General features: G+C 39.1%; 1 protein-coding gene across 3 annotated transcripts in view; it reads right to left on the bottom strand.

Moving 5' to 3' along the window:
• Positions 1-5,509: 5,509 nt before the first annotated feature.
• FOCAD (focadhesin) overlaps positions 5,510-18,679 on the bottom strand; it is a 93,456-nt gene continuing 80,286 nt past the window's right edge. The window contains exons 34-44 of one of the 3 annotated variants that reach the window (XM_008630855.2): positions 18,540-18,642; positions 17,338-17,418; positions 16,154-16,282; positions 15,048-15,163; positions 13,539-13,799; positions 12,832-12,921; positions 11,178-11,355; positions 9,687-9,784; positions 8,582-8,833; positions 7,328-7,403; positions 5,510-5,987 (exon numbers count right to left, since the gene is read on the bottom strand). In XM_008630855.2, coding sequence (XP_008629077.1) covers positions 5,914-5,987; positions 7,328-7,403; positions 8,582-8,833; positions 9,687-9,784; positions 11,178-11,355; positions 12,832-12,921; positions 13,539-13,799; positions 15,048-15,163; positions 16,154-16,282; positions 17,338-17,418; positions 18,540-18,642 — 1,458 coding nt within the window. In that variant the 3' untranslated portion in view covers positions 5,510-5,913. Of the gene's footprint in view, positions 5,988-7,327; positions 7,404-8,581; positions 8,834-9,686; positions 9,785-11,177; positions 11,356-12,831; positions 12,922-13,538; positions 13,800-15,047; positions 15,164-16,153; positions 16,283-17,337; positions 17,419-18,539; positions 18,643-18,679 lie in introns of those variants that run through there. The other 2 variants (XM_017730599.1, XM_017730600.1) reach the window with 2 other exon arrangements.

Here is an 18,679-nt window from a genome sequence, read left to right as displayed (position 1 = left end):
AGGAGCTTTTCTGGTGTTTCGTCCGTATTTATTTTCCCCTACATTTCAATTCAAGCCTGTGGGGGAGAAAAGGGAGGGTATTTTTTTTTTTTTTAGCTGACTGAAAACTGTGGGAAGGGAGGCAAGGTAATAGGAGTAGGAGAGATGATAATATTTAAAGGGGAAGTAAACACTATTACACTATGAAGAGGCTTTTGCCTGTATGACTTTTTAAACCATGCGGCCTAAGACGTTATGTAAGGAAACAGTGAAGCTAAATTAATTTGTTACGAAAGGTCACCTCCTAGAATTTTTATTTATTTAATACATTTGGCAGACAATGCCTGCAGACTGTTGTGACCACCGAGCATTTGCAGACCATAAGCAACAATATCACACAATAGAATAGTTTAGCATCAACCTGGGATTATTTCTTTTCAAAGCACTGCAAACAGAAATTTGGAACTTAGTAGATAAATGGGAGTACTTTGGGCTTCTGTCTGACCCAAACTGATTCGAGTATGAACATTGTGAAGAAACATATAGAGCAGCTAAGTAAGATGACTGTTTTGAAGACAGCCAGAGTAAGTCCACATCAAACCTATATAACTTGCTAAAGTTGAAACATGAACATTTTTCCCCTGGAAATTCAATCTAACATGTTTGTCAACAAGCTGCCTGGAGTTAACCCTATAGGAGAAAACATGACATATGATATTGTACTGGGTTTACATGTCAAGGCTTTGGCAATGGAGAAGGTGCAGGAACAGCTTCCACAAGAAGCCATAGGCTTCCCCTGTGTCAGAAACAGCTGGTTCCAACCAGTTCCAAAACTGAGGTGCCGCAGGACACTGCTGAGCCAAACAGCAAAGACGATGGCATGGCATCTCTCTGGAAACTTAAGAAAAGCTAAGAAATGTCACGCAGCAGCTGTGAGAAAGAAGAGTAAGAACAATGTAAGAGAAACAGCTCTGTAGACACCAAGGTCAGTGGAGAAGAAGAGCTACTTTAGGCACTGCAGCAGATTCCCCTGTGGGCCATGGTGGATCAGCTTGTCCCTCTGCAACCCATGGAGAAAAACACACCAGACAAGATATCCACATGGCAGCCTGTGGAGGGTCCCAGGCTGGAGCAGGTGGCTGTGCCCTGAGGGAAGCTGCAGGCCATGGAGAGCCCACAAAAGCAAAGTAGGAACTGTGGCCCATTAGGGACCCACACTGAAGCAGCTTTTTCCTAATGGACTGTACCCCATGGAAAGGATCTATGCTAGACCAGTGCTTGAAAAGCTGCAGCTCGTGAGAAGAAACCATGAAGGACTGTATCCCATGGGAGGGACCCCAGGCTGGACCAGGGCAACAGTATGAAGGAAAACAAGCAGCAGAGATTAAGGTTTATCAACTAAGTGCAACCCTCATGCCCTACCCACCTTGTACTACCTGGGGAGGAAGGAGGTAGAAGATGCAGGAAGGAAGGAGTAAAGTGAGCCTATGAAGAAGGGAGTGGGGGGAGGTGATTTTAGTTTTGCCTTTTTTCTTTCCATCCTATACTATTTTTAATTGGCAATAAATTTTTCTTCCACAAGTTGAATCTGTTTTTGTGACAGAGAATGGTAAATGATCACTGTGTCTTTATCTTGACCCATGAACTTTCTCATCCTATTTTCTCCTTGTCCTGTTGAGGAGGAGGGAGAATGAATGTCCTGTTGAGAAGATGGGGCTGAACAGACATCTGGAAGCCAGCTGAGGTCAAACCTATATCAGATTAAGCCATGTTTATTGTTTTATCCTAAAAAAAAAGTTATGTCTTGAGTCTTATAGCTGGCTAAAAGGCTGGAATAGGAAAAGGATTCTTTAAAATTCACTATGGAGAGGACCCCCAAACCTAAACTGCATGAAAAAGGCAGGAAGTTCATGACAGACTTCCTCACCTCCTTCTGGTAGACTGGTAACTTGGGGCAGGCAGTTGGGAGATCGAGGCAGTCAGCCTTCCATGTGTGACCATAACAGGCCACTGTAACTTCAGCTCCAATACCTCACCTAAGTTCCTGGAAAAGCTCAGGACTGGGCAGGCAAAAAAGTGTTTAAGACAATGGCTTTTATGACAGTGAGTTGTACTTCAATGATTGTAGCCTGTTAGGAAGGGATGGGATCCACTTGTCTAAGAACACCAAGAGAAGCTCTGGCAGCAGACTGGCCAATTTGGTGAGATGGGCTTTAAACTGAAGGACTCAGTGGGTGGGGGCCAAAGTGGCAATGCTCATGCCATTGCTTCCCCCTGGGGAGTGGGCCATGCCAACCAGGGCAATGTTGGCTGCCTCAAGATGAGAGTCCTAGGCCTAACCACATCAAGGGTGTGTGTGGCTATGGGGAACCCTCTTACACCCCTCCTAGGGAGCCTGGATGCTCCACTGCCTCCCTGAAGTGCCTGTACACAAATGCACAGAGCATGGGGAATAAACAGGAACTGGAAATCTCTGTGTGGTCACAGAGCCATAATCCCACTGCAATTATAGAGACATGGTGGGATAGCTCACCACTGGAATGTTGTCATGGATTCCTGTGTACTTTTAGAAAGGCCAGGTCAGCAAGGTGAGGTGGTGGAGTTGGTCTTTACATGAAAGAGCATCAAGCTCTGCCCAGGGAGAGACAATGAGTTGAGAGCTAAAATGAGTGACACTGTTGTGGGTGTTTACTACAGACCACCTGATCAGGACAAGGAAGTTGTTGAGGCTTACTATGGGCAGCTGGAAGTAGCCTTGAGATCCCCTGTTTCTCCTCTGGATGTTCAACAACCCTGTATTTGCTGGAGGTCCAACGTGGCTTGGCAGACACAGTCCAGGAAGTTCCTGCAGATACTGGAAGATAATTTCTTAGTGCAAGTGGTGGGGGAGCCAATGAGGAAAGGTGTGTTGCCCTCCAGAGGTCCCTTCCCACTCCAACAATTCAGTGATTCTGTGAATTTAAATCTTGGTATCTTGAGATACCAGCACCCCCAGATCTCTCTACGCAGGGCTGCTCTCCAGCCACTCATTGACCCGTTTAGACTTGTATCAGGCACTACTCTGTACCAGATGCAGAATCCATGATTTTAACTTGTTAAATTTCAAGCCATTAATCATAGCCAAATACTCCAGCCTATCCACATCTTTCTGCAAGGCCTCTTGTCCCTCAACAGTCAACAGCAAGTTTCAAATTTGGTATTACCAGCAAATGTACTAATGGTGCATTCAACTCATGCCTCCTGATCATGGATAAATACATTGAATCCTGAGGAACACTGCTGGTGACTGTCAGCCCCACACACTACAACTCTGAGCTCTGTCCTTTCACCAGTTCTTTCGTTCTTTAACCAGTGCACCATGAACCCATTCATCTCACCGTTGAACAGTCTGTTCAGACAGATGTTGTAAGGGACAGTATCAAAAGCCCCACACGGTGGGTGACTGTATCACAGAAGAGTATCAGATGAGTTACGCAGGGCTTTCCCTCTGTGAGCTCGTGTTGACTGTACTTGATGGTTGTACTGTTCTTTAAATGCCTTTCAATAGTACCAGTATGATCTCTGTAAATTTTCCCCAGTAATGAGGTTAGACTAACAGGCCTGTAGTTCCATGTGTCTCACTCAGAGGCTTTCAACCACATTATCCCTAACTGCAAGCAATGTACAGTGAAACCTCTGCCTTAAAATGAAACTCCTTTGGCATGCCTGCCTTGCCTATCCCTCTCGAACAGCCTGCAGCCCTGCATGCCAGCACTCCGGTCATGGGACTCATTCTACAAAGTCGCACTAATCCAAATGATATCATAGCTCTGGGAGCTGACGAAGGCTTCCAGTTCATCCCGTTTATTTCTTGTATCGTGTGTTGGTGTAGAAGCATTTCAGATATTCTCCTAAATTCTCAGTGCTGTCTGCAGCTCTGTTAGCATTGCCACCCTCAAGCCATGCTATGCCATCCCTTGGCTTACATTTTCTACTATACATCAGTAGGAATTCAGTTAATTCAGATGTTTATATATTGCTCTGCTATGCAAACTGAAACACAGCAAGGAGGCATCACACAGCAAGTCCCTTTAAAAAAAGACAAAATTTCATCTGAATTAAAATGCTAATACACATGCAAACTGAGATGATTAAAGATGTAAGTTAGTTTGAAACAGTACATTAGAGATGGCACCATTAAAATTTGACATATTTGGCTTTGTTAGAAGTTACTTAGAAGTGCACATAAATGAAAATGTCATGAACTGAGATACTGACTCGGTGACAAGGACTTTCAGTGAATCCTTCTGCACATTCACCTTTAGATAGTTTTCTCAGTATAGAGTTGCATATGCAACAAAAAATTACCACTAATTACCCACTATTTTGGAAAGGCAAACAAGTACTGCATTAATCCTCCACACACCCCATCAGGGAAGAAATGCCCAATTGTTGTGTGAAGCTCACTGCCTTCACAAAGTACCCTTATGGGATGAGAAAATCCTACAAAGAGTCATGGAATCATAGACTATTCTGAGTTGCAAGGAAGCCACAAGGATCATCGAAGTCCAGCTCCTGGACCTCCACAGGACAATCCTGAGTCACACCATGTGCCCTGAGAGCAGTGTCCAAATGCTTCTTGAACTCTGTCAAGTTTTCTGCTGTGACCATTGCCCTGGGGAGCCTGTTCACCTGTCCAACCACCCTCTGGGGGAAGAACCTTTTTCTAATATCCAACCTAAACGTCCCCTGACACAGCTTCAGGCCATTCCCTCGGGTCCTGTTGCTGGTCACCACAGAGAAGAGATCAGTGCTTGCCCTTCCTCTTCCCCTCACAAGGAAATTGTAGACTGCAATGAGGTCTGTTCTCTGTCTCCTCCAGGGAAAAGTGACTGACAAGTCTGACAAGAATTTCTTTTACAGAGGAAATGTTATCAGTCCTGAAAACAAGATAATTCCTCCAATAGGGTGTGTCTTCTAGATGTATGGCAATATCATTTCCTTCAACCTGATAAAAAAATCAACAATGCTCTTACCAGTACTGTTTTGAAAGATACTAGGGAACAGTGCCCAAACAATTATATTCAGTTAATTTTTGTCTACTTCAGCAAGGAGGATTGCTAAATATAAAAGCTCTTTTAAGATCTGTCTTGGCAAGATTGCAAAGTGGAAAAATTCTCTATTCTTTTAGAAAGATAAAAGTATTAAATAAGGAAAATAGCAGGGGCTAATCTATTTAAGATGATAAATGTGGAAAAGAGTTGCTGTATTGTCCCTTTTCCCTAGAGGCAGAGAAAAACTCCCGTTATGTGCAAAGAAGTGTAAAGGAGACAAAAACAGAAGTGGAAAGAAAATTGCAGCTGTCCTGGAGCTGCAGATACAAGTCATCAGGATCATTGACTCATTTCAGCGATCTTTATAAAGCCATTGCAAAATTGACATGCATGCCACCCCTTTCAGAAACCCTGCTCACACTACATAGTGATAATGTGTTGTCACTACTGCACAGGAACATTGTGTTATTGCTAAAATAATGCTCATTCAAAGTCTGTTACACTAAAACATACTTTAGTAAATATGCTATAGCCAAACAAATTTTACTAGTTTATTTTATTTTCAGCCATTCCTTCAAAGTTTCCACGAATTAAAGAAATATCTCACTGCAGCTTTTGAGGTTCCCAGATGTCACTGAAACAACTCAATTGAAACTGAATGTATATTTCTCATTTAGATTCAGCACATTTGCAAAACAATAACACATCAGTTAAAGATAAAATACTGTTTTACATCTTAGGAATATCTGTGATAAGGCAAAAGGGTAAAAAAACCCCCAAACCCAATTACAAACTTTGTGATAGGAAACCTCTTTGAAATACAGCTTCTTGATGCCTGAGTAATAATATTATGTTTTCAAGTATGGACAGTTTTCTTCATTGGATAAGGTACGGTGTGCAGCTACCACCCATAAGCTTTAGTCCACACAGCTTTCTTCTTGAACTCTGCAAGAGATCTCAAGGCCAGAAGTGTAACTGTGAAGACAGGGACAAATTACATTAAGTTGTACAGTCCAAAGGAAAGGATGTGAGAGTATTCTTCCCAGTAATTTTACTAACACATATAGGTTTAGTTCTCCTTTTACTGACTCTTTTCATAACTCTTTAACTTGTGGTGATGTACCCAGCCCTTCCTCTGCTTTGTGGCATGTCTCCTACTGAAATCATATCACATCATCTTCTAATTAGTCTATCACTTAGGCATACAGATCAACCATTATTGCAGAAAGTTGAAATTCAATGAGCCCAGACATAGAAGGCAGTGGGAACAACAGAAGCACAAAGTCTTAATTCCTCTGCATAATTCACTGATAGGAAATGCAACTCACTGATTCCTTAACTCAGTTTGAAAGGATCATGCTTTTAGACGAAATCCCGTAACCAAACTAGTCACAGTCTAGTTATTCAGATGGAACTTTAACCTTCTAGCATGTAAAAAGAAAAATAAATGGAAAAGCTCAAGGGGAACAGTGATTTACCTCCATCAGGGAATACTCAGAATATACTGTGAATATCAGAACTCTCTGTTACACAGAGGAGGTTCTACAACAGCCCTTAGCATTGCTTCTGGTGGAGATTAGCAGACACTACAGGGGAATTTATCAGAGTGTGACTAAAGACTGCAGACCTCAAAACAAGGCTAATTATCCTAATAATGCAAATAACTTATAAATGGATTTCAAGAAGCGTTGTTTAGGTCCAACAAATCAGGTGGTCCACAGGAAGTGCACAAGTGCACTTACTTCACTTGAGAATACTTGTGGTGTCCTCTTAAAACAACTTGCACAGATCCTGCATATGTAAGTAAGCAATGGGATATATGCTGGGACTACAACTCCTACCATAATTCAACATACTGTCTACTTTCCAACTTTCTTTTCATATATATTTTCAGCAACCCTCATTTCTCTTTCCTTTTTTATCAGACCACTTTACTAGGCTGTCCTAGTCCACCTCCTATCCCTTCCACACAGTGCAGTCTTCAGTTGCACCTAAGTTATGCAATTTGTATTTTGGTACTGGAGGATTTCCCAATAGTATGTTCCATTTTATTTTTAAGGCTAACTTCAAAAACAACAGAGAGATCTATCAATGAAATAAGCTTGTACACTAGATGTACCTCTACGTCCTTTGGGCCCTAAGTGCTACATCATAAGCATCTGCAGATGAGACAACAAATAAAGGTGTTACAGACAAGAATGTCAACTTACCTGTGAAAGTGTCCTCAAAGACAAAATCTCACTCCTTACAACAACTGTATTTTGATCTGTACTGACAGTTATGGAAAAATGAGGACCCAATTAAAAATATATTACCTTTCAGTAGGTCCATGGAAGATTTTGATAATGCTTCCTTAGGACATTCCATCATATTGATCAGCCAGTCAATAAACTGAAGATTGAAATATGAAGAAAAATCTGAATTAAAAGAGCCCCTGTATCAGAACACGACAAACTCTTTTCAGTTTGACAGACAACATTTGATTTCTGCTAAATTCAGTTATCTAATCAGAGGCAATGGCCAGAGAAGCTTCTGCCCAAAGTAAACAAAACACCCTAGAATACATCTCCCTGTCAGCACAATTCTTCCCACAGCTGGATCTGAAACTCCCTTTGTTCCTTCTCATTATCTCGGCAATAATTCTTTGCAAGAAGGCGGCACACTAAATAGCTTCCCTCCATCTTGCCTGTTCATACCTTTAACCTATTAATATAATTCTTTCTTATCAGTCTCTTGTCCAAATGTTTTACTGCAAATCCTTCAGAACTCTTATTGCCTTTGTTCCTCTTTTGACCTCCCTCATTTTTTGTTATTTTTTTCTGGCAGTGCAGGGTGCCTGGATGACAATATGGTATTTCAAACTCATAAGGATGATTTTCAGGGCAAGGCCTCACATTCTTCCTTAAAACCTAATTAGGCACTTGCGTACTAACAGCTCACCCCTACATTCCTTCCACATTCTGAATTCTGATTTCAGTGGTAACTCTGAGCACACGAGCATGCTCAGAGAAACTAGTTCTCAACAGATTCCAGTTTGCACAAAACAGCCAACTATTAGTCTACAGATTAATAGCAGTACTTCCACATATAACAATTACATGCAATGCACAGTAGGTTAGTCAAATTAGGCAATTTTCCACATTTATTTTCAACTCATACTTCAAAATAAATGACACACATTACAAGCTGTACGGAAGATCTTTGATTGCTCTGAATTTACAGTGTGGTGTGTCCAACTGCAGAGGATCTTTCTTTCAGTTTTTAAAACACTGACTTGCTACTAGCAGCTCCCAATTCTTCTCCCAGTTGTACTTTCTTAAGAGTTTGACTCCCAGCTTTGGAATTTGTGGGTTTTTTGCAACTTTCCAATTTTACTTGAGAAACTACTTTCATATCTGATTAAAAATAAAGTGACATCACAACTGAGATGCAGTAAAATAAGAGGAGATAACTGCTCTACCAAAGTATAGCCCCAAGTAGTCCGCTTGGGTCTTATAGACCCAAGTTGACTACTAAAAATGGGGCACTTTCTGACTCCTGTAAAGTGCTTACCACTACATGCAAATTACCTTCTGTGTTTGTTCTTTCCACGGTTCTTTAGCCAGCAAAAGGGAAAGGCTGCTTGGAAGGAGAGTGAGAGTTTCTCGCACAGCAAATTTGTCAGTCAGGTGCTCGCCAATGTGTTCCTCAGGTAAGTCTGGTAATGCCATGTGGTGTTTCCACAGTGACCAGTCAGCACTGAGGCCAAGAAGTAATGGTGCGCCATGGTCAGCCCAGACCACCACAGAAGCTGCAAACAGCCACAGGAGGAAATCTGTGCACTAAACGAGAAAAAGGCAAAAATGCACATTAAATGAATAATGCAGAAGGAGAAAAACTCCACCAAAAAACCAAACAAAAAAACTCATCCAAAAAAGAAACCTATCAAAAACCCAAGACCAAAATCCAGATGGCGACTTGCTCTTAAAAACAAACATCTAAAAATTCAGCTAAAACTCGAAATGCAAGAACTAAAAATTCTTAATATCCTTCTGTGCTTTGAAGCAGCATAAGCCTCTTTCTAAATTCAAACTGAAATGTCTACTAAGGAAAGTAAAATCACACTCTTCTAAAATAATCTTTTAGATTAAAGCTGATCCACAATTCATTTAAAATGGGGAAATAACTTTTTCACAGCAACCTGACTGTTGAGGGAAATCAGAGATGGTCACCCTTATGGTGCTATAAATGGTTGGGAAACATTGCAGCAGTGTAATTGATGCCTTTCTGATCTAAGCAGCAGCTTATTTTATGTCCTCAAACAGAAGACCTAAATAGCTGAACAACATTATTTCTCTAAAACTGTCCAAGCCCTCTCAGAGCCAGCAGCTACACAGTTCTGACCTGCCCAGACAGTTCCACGAGTGAATTCAAAATTTCCTTCAATTGTTCTAAATACAGTAAATTTGAAGAAATTATTTCCTTTAGTTGCTTTAAGGTTCTATCATAACTTAAAGGTTATTTTAAAGTAAAGAGTTTTTAATACACATTCATTCACAAAAATTGTTAAGATTTTCTCTGTGGAGGTAAGATCACAATCTTCTAAAATATAAAAAATATTTATTACTAAGGAAAAAACTGAAATATATCAGAACCTCCTTCTTTTCTTGCTGCAAATTATTTTCACAGCATTACCTCTTTCAGATCAACATTTTGTATGGGTGTTGACTTGTATGCTACATTTCTGATGTAGCCCATCAGATCTAATAGCCAGTCCATTCTTTTCAGAACTCCTAGAAAAAAATAAGAACACTGACTCATGTAAAACACTAGAATGTACTTCTTTTTATTAAAAAGCAAGCACAGAAGATCACTATGGCAAGAAAGTAAAAACTGCAGAAGAACAAAGATCACCAACACCACTATCACATTTGATTAATTCTGCCACTGACTGAGAACATACAGGCTCTTAACAGAACAGAAACTTTGCTTATAATGCAGGCAACACATTGAACACACAGAAGACATAAAAGCTGAGTGAGAATTATTTCACCTAATGGCAGCCTGCAGGACCCACTAACCAAGTCTGCACATAAGACTGCTACAGAATACTAAAGCCTCCCTCTGTGTACTGTGTGGAGTACTGTGAAAATGGTCCTAGAGTATTGAGAGGGTCAGTAAAATACAGTCAAGGCAAATAAACTCAGCCCTCAATTCATCTCAAGGATGGAAGACATTTCATTGATTCAGGTTCTGCTGTCCATAATCTGTTCTATCTCCTACAAACTAATAACGATGTTCACCACCGAGACCACGTTACTTCACACATTACTGTTTTCATGTAATCTTTACAAGTGTCTTTTTATGCTGTCTCCTCTTTTACCCAAAGAACTCTTACTTCACTCAATTAAAACTCACTACTCTTTGAAGTTCTTCAAACACAGCTGGCAGCTAAGGCATCTGGCAATATAATGCTTTGAAGTTGTTCAGTGAACACAGGCAGACAAAGACCCTTCTGCCATGAAAATGAGACCTCATTCTTGCCTCTTTCTGTTCTTGTTTCTTCCTTCCTTATCTTCCCGTGTGATTCTCCGACTTCTCTTGCATCAGGCCCTATGCTCTATCAGACCCATAGCTGAGCCAGCCCAAATCATTAACTTACCAGACGACTATCTGGTCTAGTTATGAAGACGAAAAAAGGGAAATTTATTTCCTATGTTAAATCAGTGCAAGGAGTTCAGGAAAGGAAGTTATCTCCCTAGTTCAGCCAGTCTCATGGGAACATCCCCCAACCTTCTGTGTCACATACCAGTAAGTCAGATTTTAGGTCAGAAGGTTAGCAGAGTTGCACTATTAGAAGTCTCTGATGTACTATGTACATTTGTAACACTACCCTAAAAAGAGGGGGAGACAGATCTAGTTAAAACTCTGGTCTGTAAACCACCTTGATGAGACAAATAACTTATAGCTGGACCACAGAAAAATAAGTAACTGGAGAAAAACATAAAAGCAATGTGTGATAAAAGTATTTGAATAATACGAGAATTCTGGAAACAGTAGTTTCTAATGTGGAAAAATTAGGAAACACTTAGATTAAACCATCTTAAAATTATTTTAAAAGAATCAGTGTAGATTCATAAATACCTGTTGATTGCATTGTTGATTTTTCTTTAAACCTTATCTTACCTGTATTTTCATGTCTCACAATACGAGCATGATAGAAACTATGCAAGAGCATCCATAAAATATTTTCTTTCTGGTGATATCCAGCCACAGTATCAATCATGGCACTCAAGTTCATCAGAGACAATCTGCCTTGAGAAACTAAATACACTTTCACGAACATGGCCTTCTCTATATTGTTCTGCAAATGCAACAAAAAACATGTTAAATTGAAATGTACGTTTCTTGTGGGAACAGTAAATTCTGCATTTCTCTTTTTAAAAAAAGTAAAAAACTCTTTGAATAACTATTAGGCTCAGTTTTCCTCAAGACATATTAAACAGAAGACTGTCCATATTACTTGAACTTTACACTGTTCAAAATAGTTCAGCGAAGTGTAACTCAGTACAGCTTGTTTTCATACTGCTTTAAATTTTACATTCCCCTTTGAAATGGAATGAACCAGCTTGACAGTTCTGGAGACTGAAGTCTTCTTGCAAGACAGATACAGTGTAGTGACAAAAAGAGGTTTTCTTAAATAATGTTTTCCAGTGTGAAATTAGAACTAAAAAATATAAGGAAATGACAGTTCAGCTTCCACAACCTATTTGAATGCTTAATTCTCTACTGAGTCTGATAGCAAACAGAACAGGGAGCTTTACGTCACAGATGTTTGTTTTTAAAAGCTTGATCTGAAAACATCAAGCTCTTCTACACAAGTCATTTCCTTAGCATTTCAGCTGCTAAGAATTCCACTGCTAATTGATTCCACTGGTGAGCTACAAGATGAAAGTTTTTTTATTCCATTATCATCCTCAGTCATCTTGTCCACCAGGAAACATTCTGAGTGTGAATGTAAATATAGAACAACACAAAGTCAAGAAAGAAAGGTTTTTCAGTCAATTATTTTACGTTTTTAACAGGAGCACAGATCCACCAGTTCAAGGATAGCTAGTCACCAGGATGCATTTACAGTCCAATTTCAAGCAGGTGGTTATATGAACCAAAGAGGACTATGGTCTGCTGTTTGCACCATTGGTCTGGGCTTTAGAAGATATAATGCCACTCTGCTTCACGCCATTCCTGTTCTGCTAACAGAAGGAACTTCACAGAATCAGTTAGGTTGGAAAAAACCTCTGAGATCATCAAGTCCAACCTGTGATTGAACACTACTATGTCAACTAGACCATGGCACTGAGTGCCACATCCAGTCTTTACTTAAACACCTCCAGGGACAGTGTCTCCACCACCTCCCTGGGCAGCCCCCATTCCAATGTCTAATCACCCTTTCTGTGAAGAACTTCTTCCTAATGTCCAGCCTAAACCTCTCAAGGCGCAACTTAAGACTCTGCCCTCTCGTCCTGTCTGGGACTGGTTGCCTGGGAGAAGAGGCCAACCACCTGACCAAGTTACTTAAGACTCTCCAGTTTAAAGCTCCCAGGTGAAACCATGAGAAATTCAGTTGCTTTGAGAAAGTTTGGGATATGGATTCTTACCACTTGTGCTTCTCTCTGCTGCCTGCAGATTAAATCCAGAACATTCTTACCTACATGTCAGATAAAACAATTAAATGCTCCCTGCTCCCAATGAGCTAAAACAGTCTGGTGACAATAAAAATGAAAAGGTTGCTTGTTTCACATGATTTGGTGATAAAAGACCAGAGCTAAAATGTAATTACCTTGGAGATCTGGACAATGCGATCGATCTCTGAATCAGCCATTTCTGAGATACATCTTGCTACATCGATATACATCTCCAGTTCAACTCTCTGGAAACAGAAAAGTAAATGCATGTCTAAATGTCTATTTCCAGCTTTCATCATCAAAATTGGTGAGTTTAGGAACTTGTTCATGATAATGATGAATAATTAATCTATCCTCTGGCCTCACTTTACTTAATCTATTTTAGAAATTCTGTATTTGCTGGGGAATTTAATGTACTTCAATCTATAAGAATAATGTTATTTGAACACTTTCAAAGAGTTTGTTTTATCAGAAAAGTGCCTTTCCTTGGAGGTATTTTCTGTAGCTAAATAGTTTCTTTAAATCACTGTGAGAAGCTGAATCCTCTGTGGGAAAAAAAGGCGCCTTCTCACTGTTCACCTCTTCTCTTTCAATTACATTTATTTCAGTACTAATACTGTACTTTCCCACTACCGAATCATTTATGAGGGAGGAGTGTACTTTAGATAGGTTTCACAATGTCATATTCTAAAATAACCAAAAGTAACTTAAATTGAAATTATGCCGCTATTTTAACCATTATCTTAAAAACTGTATATCTAATTCATGTTTTGAATCTGATGCATCAGTGCAAAAAGATGGGACTTACCATCATTAAAAATATCTAGCTACAGTGTTCATACACCTCATACTTACTCCTTACCTGAACCTCATTTGGAAGAAGCTCATATATTTTCTCCACAGCCCGACACAAAAAGCTCCAGCAAAACTGGGCAGGGTTGGGAAGTTTCATTGCCTGGATGAGCCCCTGTAGAACACACTGGCAAATTTCTGGGCTTTTTGTGCGCTTCTTCACTTCAAATTGTTGTATCAGAAACACTTCTGTAAAAGACTGCAGTTTGTCTTCTGCAACATGTTGCATCCACAGGGACAGGGACATGAAGAGGTATTTCTGAGTTTTCATCTGAAAAGGAAAAATTTTTGCTGTTTCAAATTCTAGTTCTTCACTGACCTTGAACTACTGTTGGATAAAACTATAAAAGAAGTGGCTCAAACACCACTTATAAAAGCACTGAAAGTCATAAATATTTCTCAGTTCTTTCCTTTTTCCCTTTTTTGATGAATTGCTTGAATTAAAAAGAGTTAATTCAAACATGTCAATATTATGTTTTCATTATAAATTGAAGAACTTACTTTCAGTGAACCCTAAACATCACATCTCTGTACGGACAGAGCAATTTTATTACATGGTACCCACTGCATTCCTACATAAAGCATACAGACTGTCTAGACAGTCAAGGACAGAAGTATGGTAGCCATAGCATCATTAATGTTGCTAGCTGTGAAGAAGAATTAATAACCTGTACGAAATGCAGAGTTACATACTCTGTGGCTCACCTCATTTTTGTGACCTCAAATTCCCACTGCAGCTGGAAAAGTGGTAGTCAGAAATAAAATCTTTTTTTTGGTACCTTACAAATTATGTATCTTAAAATTGCCAGCAAATGTTTGCATATCTAAGACTAATGAATTAAAAATAAAACCACTCCATTAAGAGATCACAGAAACCATTAATTTTCTGAGAATTGTCAAAGAATCTGCTCCTGAACTTGTATAAAATGACCGAAATGTGCAGTCAAGCGTTCTGTGGGATTCAGGGAGTTTTACATACTGTACCATGGAATCCACATTTTAATTCCAGAAGAACAGAACAGCAATGAAGGATAAGCCCAAATTTGATTATGCTGTAGGCTAGTCTGCTGGGTATCTACAAAATTAAGGCAAGATTTTCAAGACATAACTTTTTTTACTAGTTAGCTAGATCAAGAGACCTTGCTAGAAAAAGTAGGTAAGCTTTTGGACAGATTAGAGTGGACCTTTTTTTTGAGACTATCAGCTGGTATAATAAAAGATAATTTTTCTCCCTACATGTGATGCCTTATGTCTGCAGGTTATCAGAGCTATAGCATGAAATGAGAGAGAGGAAAAAGGTCTTAAGCAGTAAAGTAAAATAAGTGTAGCAGGTCTTAAGTCTGCTTTGAATTTCAAGGCCCCAGAATAACCTTTCTCTCACTATAAATGCTCCCTGAATGGTATTTCTGATGAATTCTGAACCAGTAATCCTTTTCTGGTGAGACACCCTAAACATTGTCACTGAGGAATATTATATGAAAGAGGCACTGAGCTCCCACAAGTTTTCTGTCATACGTACACTGAGACTGTAGATAAGGGGAGGTGCCACCCACATCCCCAAAAGCATTGCTGCATTTTGAGATGACTGGGCCTGCGTCACAGCCAGCTGAAGGCAGAGATTTTTTACCTCATCACCTAAAACAGAAAAAAACAAACTAAATTATAAAGAAATTATTTTCCCTTTAAATTTGTCCCCAACTCATAAAATAAAGGAGGGTTAATGTTCTACTAGAGCACTACATTACAACTTATTTTTCTAAAAACACTACTTAAAGCTTTTAACACGTACATGTTAGAAGACTCCTCTTCCCATTCAGGCATTTTCAGCAAGAAATCTCAGCATTTGTTTAAGTTATTTCAATTCACTCAGGAACAAAATTGTGGGAATGCTAAGAAAAGTAAAAATTAAAAAAAAACCCTCCTTGCCAAATAAAGATAAGATTTAATCCACGAAGGAAAAATGAGTCAATATTCCTGGACTAAGAAGCTAAAACCAGCCACAAAACAAACATACTGTTTCCTCTGCAAATTCCCTGATTTACAAAAGTAAGACACCTAAGTGAAAAGCGGGAATAAAAAAATCCTGCAGACATTTAACAAGTTTCAGGTCTTCACAAGAACTGCAGACCTCAGTACAGGAAAGTTTTTCCATTATTTTGAAAATTATCACCCAGTGTAATTTAGTAGAAAGTGTACTTCAAACTAGTGATAGCTAGATGGACAGTCAAATAGCTCAAATATGTGAAAAAGCTGCACACAGCCTCTGATATGGGCACTGGACCAAGCATTTAGCAGGTACTGAAAACAGGATACAATTAGTTGAGTTTCATGATGGGCTCTTATGTAAATAGTTCAAATGAAATATTCAGGCCACTTTCACCAACATTTTAGGGAACTTCTCAGCTTTGATCTTCTTTAGTTTTTCTTCAGTTAAAACAATGTCCACATGGTGATCACAACTATATACTTGCAAACACTAAAAAGTCAGTCTTGAAAGCATAATAAAACTTTAACCACTGCACTAACTTCAAGTCCTGAAGAGGGCTCCAAAGTTTGTGAAAGCTGCATTAGTAAAGAACTCTTGTGACGAATACAAAAGTCTTAATAGGAAACTATTACTCTTACCAAAGTCCAGCCTCATCAAAGGAGAAAGAATGGATGCCCAGTTTACAGGTGGATACTGATGGCTTTCTCCAACTAACGCAATGGGTGCCAGTGCTACTTTCACCAGCTCAGCTGGGACAGATTCAGGGCCTACAACAGAAGATTTAGTCAGACACACATATTTGGCTGAACAGCTCAGCAAAAAATAGCTAACACTGTACTGTAGTTCAAGCTGTCGTAAAGAACTGGGAAGTGTTATAAAATCACTGTTACTTCTTTCTGCATCTGAAAATTAGCCATCTCATTTATAATCAACAGTTACATTTTTAATCTCCTATCAAAAATGGCTTTTTGTTACTAACAAATAGAAACTTTCTGGTCCTTTGTTCTTGAGTCAATTTACAAGTTAATTACAGATATTCCGCACTTAGTAAGGTAGTATTTTTGCATTTCTTGGGAGAACAGCACAGTTTTCTGACACTGCTTTCCTTCCTCACCTTGTAGGTGCAGGCCAAAAGAACAGTCAGGCAAGTGCTAATGCTAACCTTTGCTACATACTGTGTTACATTAACATAAGTTAACTCAGTCCTCCTGGGATCAAAACATGGCCATTTTTACCTCCAATTTAAGCAAAACTTTCTTTATAGACAGCTGTGAGCTCACTTAGCTCCACATAGGAGTAATCCTCTCTCTCTATCTTCCTTAAGACTTTACTCCAAGACACCTATCGTTTATCAGGCTTCCTCATGTAAGACCATACTTTATTCAGGCTTCTTTGTATCTATCACAGCAGTAATCTGTTAGAATACCACTCTGTTACAGAGAATCTTAACCTAGCATCACTAAAATAAGGGGCAGCATAAAGTCAGTCTGATGATGGAATATGAACTGACCATACAAGCTAACACTTAAAGTGATTTGACTTTCATTCTTACAGGGAAGAAACATTATCTCACCAAGAGAGAGGGAAGGGGAAAAGGTTTTAAAAGTCAGAAATTTGGTGGAGAAAACTAAAGTACTAACTACACAATACTACCTTATCTTTTTGAGAGTAATTAAATTTTTATTTTAAATACCTCACATTAGTGAAGGCCAAATTAGTACTTAGAAAAGTTCCCCTAGCAAATAAAAGCAAGTCTTTAGGGACACCTTTTACAGCCATAACAAATTTCCCAGAGGAATACTGTAGTTTGATCTTTTCTTACCTTTCTTTCCGCTTTCAATGACAAAGTCAATGGCTGCTCTGATAAAGCTGTTTACAGGTAAGTAGCTAAAATCTGGAGGAACTGTGAAGATAAAAAGACTGCTTATATTCTAAAACATCAGCAAAAATTATAACCTTCTGCTCCAGTGTAAATTTAAAGGCCAAAGTGAGCTGTGTTTGAGCTAACTGATTCTGTAGGTGACTCAGAGTATTTAGACCACAAGATTGATAGATATATTGGCCTTTTCACCTTTAAGGCAAGCTAAACATTTCTGGTGGTGAGAGGTGCCAGACCTGAAAAAACAAATTCACAGATCAACTGAAAAGCCAGGGATAAGAACTTCTTTAAAAATATACTGGGCACTGCAAGCTGGGCTTTGAAAGGGAGAGCTTCAAAATTTTACGAAGTTTAATACAGCAGAGACATTCCGTATCTATCTAACCTTAGGCACGCATGCATGCATGCAGGCATACATAAAATCAGAAACTTTGAGAATTTTGTTCTCAGTAACGTTCATCTACATTTTGTATTTTTGGTTCCCAGTTTAGTTCACACAAAAGTGAACAGCTTCAACTTCATTAGTTTGTGCTTATTATTGGTATTTTACTAATGATGTAATCCTGCCTTTATTTTACCAATGAAAATTGAAACAACAGTTGAAGTTAGTGGTGTATCAGCTGCCCCGAAAGGGCACAGAACACTAGTTTCTTTATTTCAGCTAAACAGAGATCTCTTCTAGAAAAATACTTCTAGAAAGTCATCTTTTTCTTGTTATGGACTAATTTTTAAGTACTTATTTTTTTGTACAGTGGGAAGTGCTAAAACAAATAGTAGATCAATCAGTTCTAAAAGGCACAGAGTAGGTGTCAAATACACGTGCCATATGAACTGTAAAACCTCTTTACAGTTTATCCTATAAAAAAATAAAGAAGCAATATACAAGTTTGACCAGAACAATTTAGAACCTTACTTTGATACTGAAAGTAAAGGCAGATGTGGGGGATCCTATTCAGTACACTGATTCCTACTTCATGTTCCAAACTTTAGGCACACAGGACCATGAGATCTCCAATTCAAAGGCTGTCATGTCACTTCATAGGTCTTCAATGTCTAACCTGTATTATCTAATGTGTCCCTTGCTGTCCTTCTAGTGATGTGCTATTTCTACATGTTCTTTAAGCAGCAGTAATAAAGCATCTTACCAGATGCCCTGTTCTGGGTAGAAGACAAACAGGACATGTGAAGACGTCCCAGAAGTCTTGTTGCATTTGTCTGAAGACCAATTTGCTCTGAGAAACTAATAATCTGTTGAGACAATAAACCACTAGTTAGACAAATTTCC

The sequence above is a fragment of the Corvus brachyrhynchos genome, unplaced genomic scaffold (assembly GCF_000691975.1).
Source record: "Corvus brachyrhynchos isolate BGI_N302 unplaced genomic scaffold, ASM69197v1 scaffold93, whole genome shotgun sequence".
Classification (NCBI taxonomy): Eukaryota; Metazoa; Chordata; class Aves; order Passeriformes; family Corvidae; genus Corvus; species Corvus brachyrhynchos.
Note: the sequence above shows the minus strand (reverse complement) of the source record. Positions and strands in the feature narration are given on the sequence as shown.